At 30.1% G+C, this 18,383-nt stretch overlaps 1 protein-coding gene and 1 long non-coding RNA gene across 2 annotated transcripts in view; both read right to left on the bottom strand.

Annotated features, from left to right (window-relative positions):
- Window positions 1–14,999, bottom strand: part of LOC107453707 (uncharacterized) — a 59,587-nt gene extending 44,588 nt beyond the window's left edge. The window contains exons 1-2 of the mRNA XM_016070640.4: window positions 14,904–14,999; window positions 13,411–13,608 (exon numbers count right to left, since the gene is read on the bottom strand). Of these exons, the coding sequence (XP_015926126.3) occupies window positions 13,411–13,608; window positions 14,904–14,973 (268 nt within the window). The 5' untranslated portion in view covers window positions 14,974–14,999. The remainder of the gene's footprint in view (window positions 1–13,410; window positions 13,609–14,903) is intronic.
- On the bottom strand, window positions 1,155–8,646 carry LOC147815240 (uncharacterized). Its single transcript, XR_015431353.1, has 3 exons — window positions 8,588–8,646; window positions 4,876–4,967; window positions 1,155–1,313 (listed from the first exon to the last, which is right to left on the bottom strand). It is a non-coding gene; the product is annotated as an uncharacterized LOC147815240 (long non-coding RNA).
- Window positions 15,000–18,383: the final 3,384 nt, after the last annotated feature.

Here is an 18,383-nt window from a genome sequence, read left to right as displayed (position 1 = left end):
ACATAGTTTGATGGTGTTTTTCAATGGTCCAACAAAAAATCCATTAAGAACCAACATAGTTTGATGGTATTTTTTGATGGTCCAACAAAAAAATTTATCAGGAACCAACATATTTTGATGGAATTTTTCAATGGTCCAACAAAAAAAAAAATCCATCAAAAACCAACATGGTTTGATGGTATTTTTTGATGGTCCAACAAAAAAATTTATCAGGAACCAACATATTTTGATGGTATTTTTCAATAATCCAACAAAACAATCCATCAAAAACCAACATGGTTTGATGGTATTTTTTGATGGTCCAACACAAAAAATAATCAGGAACCAACATATTTTGTTGGTTTCCAACTTACATTCCATCAAAAACCAGCTTAATTTCTGCTGTCACCATCAAGACTGACCATCACCCCATGTTAGAAAACCTACGTGTGTTGATGGTTTCCAACTTAATGTCACAAAAAAACCATTTTATTCTTTGGTACCATCAATATAGACCATCACTTCATATTAGAATTTGGAACAACCTATATTGAACAGATATGAGCTAATCCAACTTTGCTCCATGGTTTAACAAAACACAAATGAACGAATTCTAACAACAATCATACTAATTCTTGATGATCATACTATTCTACTAATTCTTGAAGACTAGCCATTACCCATATTTCAGCTTGTTTGTTGGTACATAAAAAACCAATATATATTGCTGTTTTCATTATGGTGAACCACTAAGTATATCGTAAACAAAATTGGCTGGTTACAACCATAACTTTTCGCCACAATCCATGTATTTTTTAATAAGCATGATTTGAACATCTTTATGTTAGTCCAATTTACATTCGAAAATAATATATAAAAAAAATTTTTTGTATGGAATACTATGTCAATATCGGCTATGATTATGTAGAAGTTTCATTATAATATTGAAATTAAATTAAGCAAAATTAAAGCTTGAGACTCTAATCATTTGGCGGACCCTAACTTACAGAAAGTTTTTTCCTACATTTAAAACAAGATAGCATTCCATAATTTATTTTTTATTTAACATTAAGATTGAAGAGGAAAAAAAATTTCCTATAGTTTATAAGTACAATTTACAAAAAATATATAATAGATTTCAAAAAATAGAATTTTGATAAATAAAGACAAACATGTAAATTGAAAAAATTTATTTAAATACATTTAATACATTTATAGTACTTTTAATAATTTTTTTTACACATATAATCTACAAAAGTATTTGACATACATAAATGTTGAATTTCAATATACAATATTGATGAACTTTATTCCCATAAATTCTCGAATTATAACTGCAAAATAAAAAAATCAAATTAAAACACATTAGATAAACAAATGACAGTAGCTGTTTGCTTATTTTTATGCTGAAAATAATAACAGGTCTGCCAGCTTATACACATTTTAAAAAAATATTTTATAAAGTGGTGGACATTTAAAAATCAAAGCTTTAAAAATTTTTGTTAAATTTGCCAACAGCCTTAAAACAAAAGACCTAGAACAAAATCTCATTGCAAATGAATGAATTTATGAGAATTGGCATGGAAAATTGGCTAAAATAAATAGAAAATAATATCCTAAAACATAAACTTATGTAGCACTAGAATAAATATTTGGAAAAAAAAAAAGCGTAGAAAGTTGACAATCCTGTAATAATAATGAAAACATATAAAATAAATATAGTCATGGATGAAAATATTGCATAATTTTTAACACTAGAAAAACTGAACATTGCTGTATACCTTAAAAAGACTGAGGGGGTTAGTGATTAGACATCCAAAATCTTAATATAATTATTTAATAAAAATATATTATAGGCTTGATCATTGAAATTCTGTGGTATTTCATTCTAATTAGTTAATGAAAATATTTGATTAAACTAAACACTGTATTTTTAACATGTTTCTATATTGCTAAGGCATGAATGATTAAATAAGCACTTAAATTGGAACAATTTATGAAGGTCAGAAATACTCAGCACTTTCAGTAAGTTAGTGTTTGAATGAACAAGTACAGCATCTCTTTAATTTTTTTTCAATCCTAACTTATTGGAAATTCTCTCCTAAAACCAAAAGTAAAATTGTTTTCTTTTCCCAAATGTTTACTTATTAAACATTTTAACTCAAAAAAGGCCTCTGTAAGTAATGCAATCAAAAACGATTCCTGATTCGTTATGAGGCCACATGTGCAGCCTCCATCTGCTAAGGCTATTTTAGTTTTGATATCACTTACATCATACCATTCTAACACCTTTTTTTTACTGAACTAAAAAATCTTAAATATTCAGAACTAGAAAATTTTGTCAACTATTAACAATGTTTCAGTGGGTACCATTGAATTTTAACATTATAAAAATACATTATATCAAACCCACATTTTCATTCAGCTACATAAGGGCAAAATTTATAATACAGATAGTTATTGACCATGTGAAATAGTAGGATTTAATCACAAAAAATCAAATGAAAGCTAGAATGTATTGGCTTTCATAGCACAGCTATTGTAAATGAACGGCAGATGGACAAGTGTGGTATAATAAAATTATGTTTACGGAAAGTACATGTTTTTTGCGTAAAAAAAACTTTACAAATGGTACAAGTAAATTAATAAAATGTTTTTTGGGAGTTTCAAGGAATTCTGAAAGCATGAAGAATTAAATTATAAAAAAAAGACTGTAATTGTCTATTATAGAGAAACCAAAAAAAAAAGAGAAAGGGGTTAATTTGGCTCCTTTTGTCTTTCTAGTGTTAAATTTATAAGGGAAAATTGTTTTAAGGCAAAGAAGTAATCAGTAAACAAAACAATTAGAAGTTTAACAGTAGAAAAATATGATTTCTCTCTTATTCAAAAATAAATAAATAAAATTACTATAAAATAAATTATACATTAACTATTCTTCAATAAATATTAGCAATTAGGAAAAATTATTTTCGATGGAAAAAATAAAATATAATATTTAAGCTTTTACAACTGTGTAAACCTTTAAATATTTTATACTTGTAAGCAATTGAAAACTATAATAAAAATAAACTAAATAATGAAGAATTTAAACGTAGTACCTTATTACAGTTTATTGGAATGTGTTTTAAAGAATAAAAAATTAATAATATAAAGATTTGAAGTCAATTGTCCTATTTTAAATAAGATAGAAATTTAACGGACGAAATGTAATCTTAAAACACATTTCTTAAAAGTTGTTGAATATATGAAAATAATAGGTATAATTATTGCTATTGCTTGGAAGAAAGTTAAAGATTAAACATCGATAAATTACAATTCTACATCTGTTTAATAAAACTGTTGCCCTGCATTAAAATGCCATATACAGTGAAACCTCCAGGAAAGATCACCTCTATGTAGCGATCTCTATTTACAACCACTTTAGGGAGGCAAGGTATTTTTTCCATGGACTTTAGCAGAGACCATAAAAACCTCTCCCAGCAATTAGGCAAAATCTCTGCACAAGATGAGGAAAAGGTCAAGTAAGGAAACACAATAAAATATCAAAACAAATAAGTAGTTTAAAATGTATTCTAAATATGTGCTTGGTTTTTATTTAAAGAATTATTTCTGATGATCTCTCAGATATCTACAACTTCATGTTGTAGTCAAATTGCACTAAAGACGATAATTTAGTAATCAGAGTTGAATGATTTATTTATGATTATTACAGTTTTCACGACATCAACACAAGGAACATTTCAATACCAAGAGAATGACAGTCTATAATTAAAATTGTTTGCGAAAAATCACGTAACTTTGAGTCGATGAAGGTAACACCACTAAGAATGACCAACCTCCATTCCCAAGTCCATTTTATCGAGGAACAGAGAATGGTCTCTCCTGAGAGGTTTTCATTGTATAATTATGTCCATTATGTGAGATGCAATTCTTACTAAGTTTGTTAATTTTTGCAAGATTAAATTTCTAACAAATTATGAAGTCTTAGAAATACAAATTCTTAAGTCCATAACAGTAAGCCGGAAAAATGACTTCAATGTTACAAAAATTATTAGTAATAAAATAATAAGGCTGTCCTAAACGAAGACTCTAACAAAAAAGCAAACGATCAGTTAACTAAATACAAAATATTCAACTAATTATCTGGTGACAAAATTGTCACTACATTCGACTTTTTCAAGAAAATTTGAAAAGACAAAATAAGTAAAAAAAACTAAAAGCAGTGGTAGTGACAACAGTAAGAAAAAATAGGACACATTAAAAATATTTATTTCCAAAAGAAATGTCAAGCGTTTGACTCAGCTTATAATTTCTTTAACAGAATTTTCTTTTTGTTTCTAATGCTACAAAAAACACACAACATTTTTTTAAAAATCTTAGTTTAAAAATCATTTTGAATACTGAGAAACAAAAACATAATAATTCATTTCTAATAAATTATTAGAAATGAAATGAGGCTTCAGTAATGCTACAGCTTTGGCCCGAACCACTATGTGACTGTGATTTGCAATTTTTTGAAAATTTTCCAAATAACTCTTAATGCTATGCAAAAACTCAAATTAATACTTATGTCAGATATCGAAATTCTGATTCACAAGTACGATGGCGACAAGAAAATTGGAAACCTTATTTTTAGGTTTCCAATACTTCAGGTTTTTTTAATTTTTGTAAACAAAGTGCTTTCCAGGATCTAGTATATTTTAGAAAGTTTCGAGTTTGATATTTTTAGATACACAGAAATCACTCCAGATTATGAAATAAAAATAGTTATGAAATAAAAGTTAGACATTATAAAAAGAAGTTTACACATTTAATTGAAGAAAAATTAAAAAAGCTTCTTAATTCTAACTAAATTTTAAAATGAAAATGATTATTTTTTGCACTAACAAAACTTACCCATCCTCTCAAACAGATGAATGGAAACGAAATCCTAATGATCAACAGATTCTACGTTCAAATGTTCCTTTTAACTCATCCAAAGTAATGAACTGAAAAGAAAGTCAATTAAAAGAAAAAAATAAATTGCATTTTGTTGCCCTAAATACGAAATACCTTGTTTAGAATGGAATGAACATTTTAAAAGAAATATTTATGTTTACAACAATTTTCAGCAAATTACGCTCGTGTAAGGATAATAAAATGGTAATAAATAATCTTAAAATTGTAGTAAATTTTCAGTCACTTTACAGAATATAAACAAAAATGTGAATATGGGTATCGCTATCAGAACATTTGTCCTTCATACAATTGATAAAATAGCAGGAGTGAATTTAAAGTAGTTTAATTGTTAGATACTTTATCTTTAACTGCTTTACATAATATAGATGTGTGCATTGTGGATAACAAAAAAGCTCACATCAAACTATCAAAAAAGATTGGGAAAACAGAAGATCATAACAATAAAATGAAAGAAAAACAAAATTGCTTATTAATGTATAGAGCATCACTAGTGTTGTAGGATACCAGTCTTAAAATTTAGTCTCAAAAGTTACGTGCTCAGCGACTTAATTCTAAGATTCGGGACACAAAGCCTTATTGCAACACTTTGGGCTACCTAAACCCCTTTCGAATCTCAATCTCAGAAGAGATTATCTCGTGAGATTCAGTCAGACGCATAAACATATGTCTTTCCATGCGACGGAGGTCCAGGATTTTGGAACTTTGCCATATGCACCGAGTGTTTGCGTACGGCAATTGCATTCGCTTCTGAGTGACGATCTTACACCAGAGACTAAATTCAAAAGACTTTCAACAGCATTAATCACAATTATTTTATCCATCATTTTCTATGTTACAAATATCTTTAAGATAACATCAATAAAAAATTTATTTATTTTAATTCCCACTGTTTATGTTAAAGACCAAGGGACTGTCTAGGTTTTTCTGAGAGGTACCTGTTTCGTGAAAATTTAGATATATTTAGTGAAAATTACAAATTATATTAAAAAATCAACATAAAAATATGGATTTATCATTTCGTATGAGACACAAAAATAAAATTTTAAGAAAAAGTATTTTGTGAAACTACCGTTTTTAAGTTGAATTGTTGAAGGTACCCCTGAACGGTAATAAATTTGGCTTGGACAGACCTCTGAAGACAGATAATTTTATCAATGTTTAATTAATATTTATTTTAAACAATGAATCAATTGTTTTCAAAATTGAATCTGAATAAATTAGGGAATAGATAGCGGTTAGATAGAATCTGAATCGATACCGGTTTATTTTTATGAAAAGGGGTTGATTTATTGGTATCAAAGTTCAGGCACAGCCTTCAAAAAACGATTAGGGAGAATACTGATGGTAGATGAAATAATAATAGAATTTATGATTTGTCCCCAGCCAATTTATAGCTCGAGTTCCACATAATTTTTTAATAAAAATTGCACTTTTACACGAGGTAAAGAATAAAAATAAATGGAGATTTCCGTACCATGATCTGTGGGTATAATCGCCAAGTCTTGAAATTTCCGGGCAGTGTCCCGAGAGAAACAAAAAAAAACATCACTGAAAGGGACCAACTCGAAAGGTATAACTCATAGCTAGGACTGGGCCATTAATCGATATATCGCGACATTTTGATTTAACTCCTGTATCGACAGGCCGATACAGGCGTTAACTCGCGCTGGGAAAGACGATGTACGTATCGTTATAGTGAAACGGCCTTGATTGCTGAGCGGTAGAATCAGAATCAGTTTTAATGAACATATATCGTGATCTCACATGTTCTTTTCCACACCTCTTACTTTTTTTTTCTTCTTTGCCGTGATTTGATCGTTTCTTGTAGATTATTTCAGACTTGGTAATCGCCGTCGTTACCTTGTTCTGAATGTAATCCATTATTGAAAAGAATATATAAAGAAGTGTTTCTGTATTAATTAGGTAAATTTTTTTTGATATTATATGTTTAAGTATTATTTTACATTATTAAATTTATTACAAACGGAAATCTAATTTAAGGTGCCCATAAAGAATTAAATTAAAAAGTAGTCAAATTTGTTAGGCTATTTTTTACTTTATTTTAATTTATTAAAGACTTTTTGGATAAAATAATAATTTAATGGGTTTTTATTACTGATTTTAAATTTATAAATCTTTAGTTGTTTTCAGTTTTATAAATAAAATTATAACAAAACTTATTTTTCCACGACTTCTTTTTTTTAAATCATTTAGCACTTCGTTTTATTAAAGAGTATAATCATGTTTTTTAATTTTCTTTCAATATTGTCAGTTGAATATATTATCGAATATCATAATTCTTTTGTTTTTATTTTTAAGAAATTAAACCTTACTTTGTTTTTTCGTTCAGAATTCGGTAATTATTCAATTTAACTTTATTATTTATGTGAAATAATAATGACAAAAAATAGTGTTGTTTTAAAAGTGCTTTTTTTGTGTAATTTATTTAGCACTTTGTTTTAAGCATACAAATAATTTTTCACGAACTTATTTTTTGAAATTTCTCTCTATATTGTTAGGTAAATATATTGATAAATTTCAATTTTATTTATTTTTTTATTATTTATTTTTAGACTAAGAAATCTTTCGTTATTTGTGCGATCATTTTTAGAAAATATAACATTAATATCTTTCTTAAGTAAAACATATACATCAAATTCATAAATTGATTTAAATCAATCTGAGTATGAAGTTTTGATAGAAATCCGACTTTCTGCGCCTTACAAGTAAATGAATTTCAAAAATACTATATCGCGATGCAAAACTGACGATGCATCACGATATAAAATTTCTTATATCGCCCAGTCCTACTAATAGACATCCGCGGGCAAACATCTACGTGTTATTTTTAAAAACATTAACAAGTTTAAAATCTACTTGGTACTGTGGGGGGGCGGAGTTACAGACCATGTCAACCGTCATCTATGAAAAGGTACCCCGTGATAGAATCAAGTTAGCATGCTTTATATACTAGTGAATGATGTTAAACTTTTGTAGTGATAGTTACGCCACAGTACTCCCCCACCAGAATTTTATCAGGGATAAGATTCGATGAACAGATCTCACTAGTTGATGTACTTGTGAAAGACCGGGAGAGCTGCAATTAAGGTCACCGGAGTTTTGAGTGCTGATTGTGAGAGGTGTATTAACATCACAGTCGAAGTCGCAGCTCCTGTGTTGCCATTAGCAGTCGAGAGTATGCAGGCGTTGAGAGTGTAGACGTTGTGTGAATGTTCGAGACGAGACTGAGAAGCAACAGCGCAGGAGGTGAATGATGCATTCACAAATAGCAAGTCAACCGTACAATGTGGACTATCCATCGAAGTAGGCGTAACCGTTAAGAGATTGCGAAGTGGGCGTTACTTGCGTGAGCAAATCACGTTCGAAGGTCACCAATGTGGGGGGGCGGAGTTACAGACCATGTCAACCGTCATCTATGAAAAGGTACCCCGTGATAGAATCAAGTTAGCATGCTTTATATACTAGTGAATGATGTTAAACTTTTGTAGTGATAGTTACGCCACAGTACCTTGGCAATTGCAGTTGGTACGACAGATCACTATACGGAACTATCCCCTATAAATTATCTAGAAGAAAAGGTACTGAAAATATAATAATTAAAAGAATAAATAATTTTATAAAAACTTACGTGATTGCAACCCTCACGAGAGTGAACAGTCAACAAACAATAAGAAGTTGAGCTGATATTTTGCTGCTCACCCCAAACCCAAAATTTGAAAAGAACACTTAAGTACCATTCACACTGCACTCCTGATTGCGATTGACGCAGGGTCGAATGTATATTGTGAGAAATTAAAGTATACTCTGGAATTTTAACAAAGCAATATAAAGTGTTTTTTTTTAATTCATTTTCTATTAAAATATCTTTCGGGGTTCGATCCTTGACTCAGCCAAGACCCTCCGAGAGTACATGCCATGTACAATCTCGTAAAATCGGAGGAATCGAAAGTCTTGTATTCGGTCTCTTAGCTATACAATGGGTACAGGGATATAGAGAAAATTTATAATCTGAAAATCCTATCATTAGATCGAAAGTTATTCAGAGTTATTTTGTGTGTTTACATCACCATCAAAATACTTAAATAATAAATTTAATAAGTATTTTTTAAGTTTTTACCTACTCCTTAGCAACTTTAAAATTCAATATATTAATCATTGCAATTACTAAATATTATTTCATTTATATAATAGTTCGGGATAGCCTAGTTGGCAAGGTGCTGGACTCACGGTCGTGAGAATGGGAATTTGAATCCATCCCTCGAAGACTCCCCGTGTAATAAATGGTGACAGTTGAAAGTTAAATCTGTTGGGTCACAAAGTTCTCCATGATCTCATAACAGATTAAATCTCTGGGATGGGGGGGTACTGGAATGGAGATTGATCGCTCTCTGGTTCAGGTCAAAATTAGGATCCGTGAATGAATGATTGGATTTATGAATGGGTTCTGCCATATAAATGGGTGTGATGTATGGGTGTGGCAGAAGTTAAATTCTAGGCCCTAGATTGTGTGACTGGAAAACAAGTACAATCACACAGCCCTTACTTTAATGACCTACGACAACCAAAGCAATATATATAATAATTTTTATTTATTATAATAGTAAATTTCCACGCCGTTGTAAAATATTACTAGAATATGCACGATTTAAGAAAAAGTACAAATAACGGCTTTTGTTCCTCTCATTTAATCTATCACTCGTTTACTTAAATCCACGAATCGTTCTAATTTCTGTGAATGCGTATAATTTTTTCTAAATTGAAGATCTACCTCAATGTTATTATATTTAATAACTATTTATTTTTAACCTTAAATAGAACTTTTATACAAATTGCAGAATTTCTAAAAAAATTTATCTTATTTAAATCCTCTAAATTTAATTATTTCTGATATGTTGCTTTACTGTTTTGTATTTTTTAAAAACGCCATAATGTTATTAATTGCAATAACCACATGTTAAATAATTTAAATCACAAGTCTTAACCTTTCAGTAACCAGACAATGCTGATGTAGTGCACGTGTACATAAAAATTTAATGTATCACTAGTGTACCTATATGAATGAATCTTTCTTAACTTAATCCTGACATGTAGCTTTATTATTTTCTGCATTTAAACCTCACCTTTACGATATTAATTGCAGTTACTATCAATTTTTAACCTTTAGCAACATATTACTACATTTTTAGCATTTAAAAGTACAACTTTCAACCCCATTGTTAAGTATCATAAGAATATGTTCGACTATACCGCACGTGTGAATAAAACTAACGCACGTGTGAATCTTTTTTAACTTAATTAATCCTGATATATAGCCTCCTTGATTTGTGTTTCTAAAATTCACCATAATGTTTTGAATTGCAATTACCATTTATGCAAATGGTAATTAAATTGCAATTACCAAACCATGCTCATAATTTAATCTCGCAGTCGTATACCCATATGAATAAATCTTTTTTGATCATATTAATACTAATATGTATCCTTATTGTTTTTCTGAATTTAAATTTACCTTATAGATATTAATTGCAGTTAATATAAATTTTAAACCCTTAACAACATATTACTATGATTTTTGCTATTAAAATTACAACTTTCGACCCTATCGTGAAGTTTCATAAAAATATGTTCGACTATACCGCACGTGTGAATAAAAACTTTATCTTCTTTGAATCTCTGTTAATTTAATTAATCCTGATATGTAGCCTTCTTGTTTGGTGTTTCTAATATTCTCCATAATGTTATGAATTGCAATAACCATTTATTTTAAACCCTTCGTTATAATTTCACCACATGTTTGATCATTTAAACCACAACCTTTAAGCATTCAATAAAATGCCGCGAGACGATGCTCAAATACTACACGTGCTCAAAATTTCTCAGTCGTGTACCCATATGAGTGAATCTTTTTTAATCTCATCAATATTGATATGAAGCCTTATTATTTTCTGAATTTAAAATTCAAATTAATGTTATCAATTGCAGTTACTATTAATTTTTAACCTTTAACAACATATTACTACATTTTTTGCAATTAAAACCACAAATTTCTACCATATTGCAAAATATCACAAGACTATATTCGACTATAACTCACGCGAATAAAAATTTTATCTTATTTAAATTTTTCTTAATTAAGTTAAACCCGACGTGTGCCTAATTGTTTTGTGTTACTAAATAGCAATAACCATTTATTTTTTAACTTTCATGAGAATACTTTCACCACATATTTAGTAATTTAAATAACAACTTTAAACCTTTCAGTAAAATGTCACACACAAAGCTCAAGCAGTTCACGTGCACATAAAAATTTTATGAATGAATATTTCTTAACTTTATTAGTCCTGATATAAGGCCTAATTGTTCTATATTTCTCAAATTCACCTTAATGAAAATAATTATTGCTATTATTTGCAATAACTATTTTTTACCAACAATTTCCATCATATTTCGATGGCTGTTGTTGGTTCATCATTAGTAAACATACCATGCTGATTTACCATCATAAGGGAAATACAACGCATTCCATCATAATATGATGGTTATTGTAGGCCCAACATTAATATACGTAACTTGTTGGTTGACCATCATAAATATAAACCAACAATTTCCATCGTATTTTGATGGCTCTTGTTGGTCCATCAATAATAAACGTAACATGTTGGTTGACCATCATAAAGGGAATACAACATATTCCATCTTAGTATGATGGTTATTGTTGGGGCAACATTAACATACATAACATGTTGGTTGACCATCATAAATATAAAAAAACAATTTCCATCATATTTTGATGGATCTTGTTGGTCCATCAATAATAAACGTTACATGTTGGTTGACCATCATAAAGGGAATACAGCACATTCCATCATAATATGATGGTTATTGTTGGGCCAACATTAACATACATAACATGTTGGTTGACCATCATAAATATAAACCAACAATTTCCATCATATTTTGATGGTGCTGTTGGTCCATCAATAGTAAACATACCATGTTGGTTGACCATCATAAAGGGAGTACAACATATTCCATCATAATATGATGGTTATTGTTGGGCCAACATTAATATACATAACTTGTTGGTAGACCATCATAAATGTAAACCAACAATTTCCATCATATTTTGATGACTGTTGTTGGTCCATCAATAGTAAACATACCATGTTGGTTGACCATCATAAAGGGAATACAACATATTCCATCATAATATGATGGTTACTGTTGGTCCATGAAAAATCCAACATTACTTGATGGTTTACCATCATAGCAATACAGCAACATTTTCCATCTTGCTATGTTGGAATTTGTTGGTCCATCAAAAACCAACAAACCATGATGGAAATTGTTGTATGATGGTGCCCATCAAAACATGTTGGACCATCAAGAATCTTGTTGAAACCAACATAAACCATCAAAATCCTTTGATGGTACCATCATAAATTTTGTCTTGGGTACTGCGAAGTCTTAAAATAAGAAAAGTTTGCATTTGTGACACTCTTCTTCCATTTTATATACACAAAAAAAATTTGCTTATACCGTTATTTTATACAAGATTTACAATATCCCTCAATTGTTTTGAGCAACGTGTAATGTTAAAGTCATAAATCGAAAGTTCCGGTATGTTTTATTTTAAATGTTTTATTCTAGTTTCAAATTTCAGCTCATTAATATTTTTAATTAACGGTAAAAAATAAATGGAAACTAAATATATAGTTAATCATATCTTGTCGCGTAATTGGAGTCAGTTAAACATAAACCATAAATTTCAATCATTATTAGTCCCGCAGTGGACTGATCGTTAAGACACGGTTCCCAGCAGATCACCGAAGTCAAGCATCACTGGCTGCGGTCAGTGTGCGGGTGGGTGACCACTTGGATCAGTCTGCGTAGGGACCGAGGGTGCGCGGTATGGGTCCTCGCTAAACTGTGCTACCGTATAGTGCTCGACTTCGCTACCGAAGCGGGGGTGCCATCCTCTCCGCAGAGGATCAAAATTGTGATGGCATGTCTTCGGATCCTCCTCCAGGATGTTTCCCAGACCGTCGCCAATAGTCCATTGTTGCGACGTAAATTAACAACAACAATCATTATATCAATTTAGTCTTCTCTTTCTAATAAATTATTTTGCTTTCAGATAAACAGATGGCGCCACAGTAATTTAAAAAGCATTTGACCCATTTTTGCAGTGTTTTAAGGCCATTTGAGATTTTTCAGAAATGCAAACAAAATGTTTTATTATTAATTTGCAGAAAAGAGGATATTTAAAAATTTATGAAAATAAAGACGTTTAGAGAAACGTTAAAACGTCAACTATCATTTGTGCAGCTTTATTTTAAGGTGACAAAAATTTCCAGCAAGACTTTAATAAATGAGAATTTCTTTAATTTTATGTATGAGCATTTATTCAAGCTCTTATTTTTATCGTGTTGTGTATATTATTTAGCTTACCATCGTGCTTGTGTTCCAGCATGTGAACGGTCTCTTCTAATTCTGCTTGATGAACTCGAAGATGATTGAGAGTTTGAGTAAGAACTGTTTTTAGCTCATTGAAGTTCGACCATAGTTCGGTAATGTTGTGCTTCATGCGGTCAAGTTGGTCAACTAAATCTTCATCTGTCATGAAGGCTGCAGATTCTGGTAATTGAACTAAGAGCAATACAAGAAACATAATTACATAATATATTATTGAAGGCATCTTTCATAATTATACTATTTTATACTCTTCGAGGTCACACTCAAGGGGGGAAGACAGGAATAATTGTTCCTAGGCCCCTAGTCTGCTGAGGGCTTTTTTTTAATTAACTAAAAGGCTTCATCCTGCTGTGATCAGCATCTGTCTAAGGGGTTCTAATAGACAAACAAATCATCACGATGTCCTGATTTACTGAACTGTTAATTGTGCAGTTAAAGAACGGTCTCACGATTCGTTTACGCAAATTTTCTTTCTCGATTTTCGTGGGGACGTTTCACTTGGGACAGACTGTACCTACTTTTATGGATTTTACATCTTACTACAGAGGTTTTGAAAACTAATATACTTTTAAAACTGTGCATGTCTTTTTTTAAATATGTGAAAAACTTTGTATTTTGTAAACTTAATTTATTTACGAATTTTTTCAATTCAAAGACATACCTAAAAATTTTTTTGCACGCATTGAAGAATTCAAAACATTCCGTTACATTTTCAATAATTTAATATATTAAACTTTTGAATGCGTTATGTTTTGTAAATTTTAGGAAAATTTAACTTGCAGAATTGAGCTTTTTGTTTACCATGAGCTGCATTATTCATTTATTTATTATATTTTTTTTTGTTACTATGGAAAGCTGCCACTATGAGAAAGCATCTCAGTAGACTGGTGTGTCTACAAATTAACTTAAGGCTGGTTTTCGAAAACTCAGTCGTAATATGAAATGAAGCTCTATTGCGAATAATATGCTATTCTTAGAGTTGCTGTGAGTTTGAAACTGTTACCTATGACTGATAGGTCAAGTTAAGTCTATCTAAAGTCAGCGCTGTTTACGCTTATTTTGAAAATGGCTCAAAACGTTGATATGGAGAAAAGCTTCAGTTTTGTGAAAATGAAAAGCGTTTGTGGTCTTATCTTTCAATAGTTAAAAACTTACTCAAATACTGCATTACCTGGGCTCATAAAAATTTGAAAAAACTGAGAATAAGGCAGCGATTTTGATAATTTTCATCTAGGTGTAAAAATATCACCAAATCGCCTATTTTTAAAAACGTTTAATAACTTTTTAAATGTTTAAGTTATTTGTCTGCTCTAAAGCCCATATAATTCTTCATGGCAATATTATAGTTATAGTTCAAAGTCATTGCATTGCTTCAAGTATAAGGCACTTAAACTATGGCTTTTTTTTTTCCTTGGCGACAGAGCTTCGAAAAACAGCGTTAAAAGTAATTGTAAAATTAAAAATCTTACTTTGTTGCGATTGTCCAAGAACATGATTCGCAGCCAAAATGATACCGAAAATCAGGATGGGGAGTTGCATGATTTCAGAGAGTTAGAAAATCAACTGCGAGAAGAAAATTTTGATATTTTATGAACTCGTGTTGTTCTTATAAGGTCAGAGGTCGAATATTAAAAGATAACACATCAATTAACTTTTGGTTCAAAAGTTCACAACATCTAATATCAGATCGTTGAGAATTTACAGTGAATTTTAATATTAAGCCATCTGATATTTCTTATCAACACTATCTTTTCCGAAGAAATTAAAAGTGACATGCAAAAAAGCTGGACTTCGGAATACTTAAAACTTAATGGATCAATTACGTTATTTTTTAAGAGAAATGTTCCAGTTAAAATGAGATAAAATTGAATCGGGTAAATATTTTGTAATCCAACAAAGATTTTGTGCGTGATATTCAAATTGATTCCTGGTATTGTTGATTCCGTAATTTCAGTAATCAATGAATTTAGAAAAACAATGGGACAAAAAAGTTTAAACTAGATTTTCTAACTGGTCTAAAAGGAAATTTAGAAGTAAAAAAGAAACTACGATCCCAAACGGAAAAAAGCAGGTCACATTTTCGGCGGTAATTGAATCGCCATTGTTTTTCTCTTTAAATACGTCTAAATGGAATTTCTTTCAATTCTTTTCACATAATTTTTCAATTTCTTCAGTCGAAATTTTTATGAGCGATTAGAATCAGCAGGCATAGAGCACCAGTTGAAATTTGAGCACTCTAGTTTGTCAAAAAGTGGTCGAAATTAAAATTGGTTATTTCGGTGTTGCGATATTTATCTCTTTGGCGATAATATCATAAAAAGTTCTAAGTTGTCAGAAATCGTTGTAAGCATGAATTGTCATAAGGCACAAGTGCTCTAGTAGTGTCCTAGCAATCCGAAAGAGCTCGAAATTTTGGTTGCAAAATTTAAAGTGAGTTAATAATAACATAGCATTTATCATGATGCACACAACAATTTATGACGAAAGAAAGGTGATAAAAAATTAAGTTATTAAATTCAAACGCTTTTCCAAATTATGATAAAATAGAGATTTCTTAATGTAGTAAACAAAATGATAGCTAGGAGATTAGTGATAGAAAATATTTAATTGCCACAAATATAAGCACTATTAAATAAATTAGGCTTATTGTTCCGTAATCACCTTTCTTAATGTATATATTTTAGAATAGTAATCCACACAAAGTCAAAATATTAGACAGATTTGGGAATTCAAATTAAAATTTAAGTTGAGAAAAAACAAAACGAATTCAAAATCTAACTAATCACTACTGAAGAGAGTGGAACTGAAAACCTCCATCGATTTAGGAGTTGTAGAAAGGAGTTGACAGACAATTATAAAAGCCACTTCTTAATTTTAACGGGTAATCAAACTGGTTTTAAATTTTTCACCACCTTTTAAACACTCAAAAAATATTTTTAAGCACTTTAAAAAAAATATCATAATTAGGATATGCGTTCTTAATAATTTTTTTTTCTTTATTGTTGAAAATTCTTCACAAATTGCAAAATAATAACAGCAAATGCAAACAAATTGCAAAATAATTTTCAAAGACTTTACATGATCATAATAAAATAAGTAATTTCTGACTAACTCTTTTCTTGATTAAATTAGCCACCAAAAAACAATTTATACACAATTTTAAATATATTCAATATTGAATTGCTCATTCTATTTTTTATATTAATAATTACTTTATTTAATTATGTAAAAAAATTAACTCTAAATTATAATTAATTTAAATATTATCTAAAAAGGTTATTGAGTGTGTTTTTAAGATTAAAATAACAGTTATTTACAAAAGCATATTCAACAAAACATTATCATATTAATATTAATGATCATACCGAATTTATAAAGATAAGCAAAGAATCAAGCAAACTAAGAAATTTATATTATAAATGTAAATTAGTGAATGGTCCCAAATAAATTTTTATTAAAATTTGATACTTGGTTCTGTTTTCCTTTAATGAAATGATTAAAAAAATTTAAATAATTTTGAAAGGTAAATACAGAGTATTGAAGCTAAACATTATATAGTCCTTACATTCTTAATATTTAACAGATCTGAGATAATTGAATTTTTTATTTCCATTGTTTTTAAATCAAATCATGAATTATAATTTTGAAATGACAAATCGGAATTACATAGGATTTTTTGCTGCATTTGAAAGATTGAAAATTCCTTACTTCATAATTTTTTAAAATCTTGCCTTTAATTAAGAGCACTGAAAATTTTAAAGTAAATTTTTTTAAAATAATACAATGATAAAAAGTAATATAGCATAATAAAAGTTTTTTAAAAATTAGGAAATTAGCGGATGGTCCCTCAGGTAAAGAAAGTTACGTTTAAAAATCTTACTTAATTATTATTTTTATTAAATTAAATGAATAAAAGGGAGATAGAAATTTTGAGGCAATGAAGCTTTGCGATTCTTTACAGCTCTGGGGCCCACATGAAAATATCTAATTAGTGAATTATCCCTAAGTCAAGTTCAAAGATTATGGTACTGGTCCTTAAATAGAATAGCGCAAGAAGGCCTTTTGCTAGACAATGACGAAGTCGAGGGCATTTTACCAACAATGAAATTAATAAAAGAAATAAAATTTTCTTTCGTTATTAGAGAAAAAATTGGCAATGTTTAGTTGGTCCCCGTAATCAGCAAAAATTCAAGAGAATTTTCGGTTCGATTTCAAATGGCGGAAAATGAAGCCTGAAATTGAGAATAACTCGCAAAATGCAGCAGAGTTGCACACGAGAGTGCAAGAATCGTTCCCACTGTATCCAGCTTAGTAAATGCACAAGTGAACTCGCAAGTATTTCATCAAACATGTAAAATGATTGGCTCTTTCATACGCTACGGACCGACGGTACGCCGAAATGGATTCTGGTTGAAAGAATTGTGTTGTTGTTCATTTATGTCGCACTAGAGCTGCTCAATGGGCTATTGGCGACGGTCTGGGAAACATCCCTGAGAATGATCCGAAGACATGCCATCACAATTTTGATCCTCTGCAGAGGGGATGGCACCCCCGCTTTGGTAGCCCGACGACCTGCACGCGAAGTCGAGCACTTTACGGTAGAACAGTTTAACGAGGACCAATACCGCACACCCTCGGTCCCTACGCAGGCTGATCGAAGTGGTCACCCACCCGCACACTGACCGTAGCCAGTGATGCTTGACTTCGGTGATCTGCTGGGAAACGTGTCTTAACGATCAGTCCACTGCAGGAAAGAATTGTGAAAACATTGAATAGAATGTGAAAACTAAGGTTTTTGTATAATTCGTTGTGAAAATCGACATGGTAAAAAAAAAAAAATATCTCACTTTGAAAAAGGAAAAATTAAGCACTTTTTAAAAACACCTTTAAGGGCTTTTAAAAAACGAAAATAAGCACCTTTAAATACTTATTAAAATTGCTATTTACCC

Source organism: Parasteatoda tepidariorum, chromosome 2, assembly GCF_982258835.1.
Source record: "Parasteatoda tepidariorum strain Cologne lab strain chromosome 2, Ptep-v5.0, whole genome shotgun sequence".
NCBI lineage: Eukaryota > Metazoa > Arthropoda > Arachnida > Araneae > Theridiidae > Parasteatoda > Parasteatoda tepidariorum.
The sequence above is the reverse complement of the archived record's forward strand: the minus strand, read 5'-3'. Positions and strand labels throughout refer to the sequence as shown.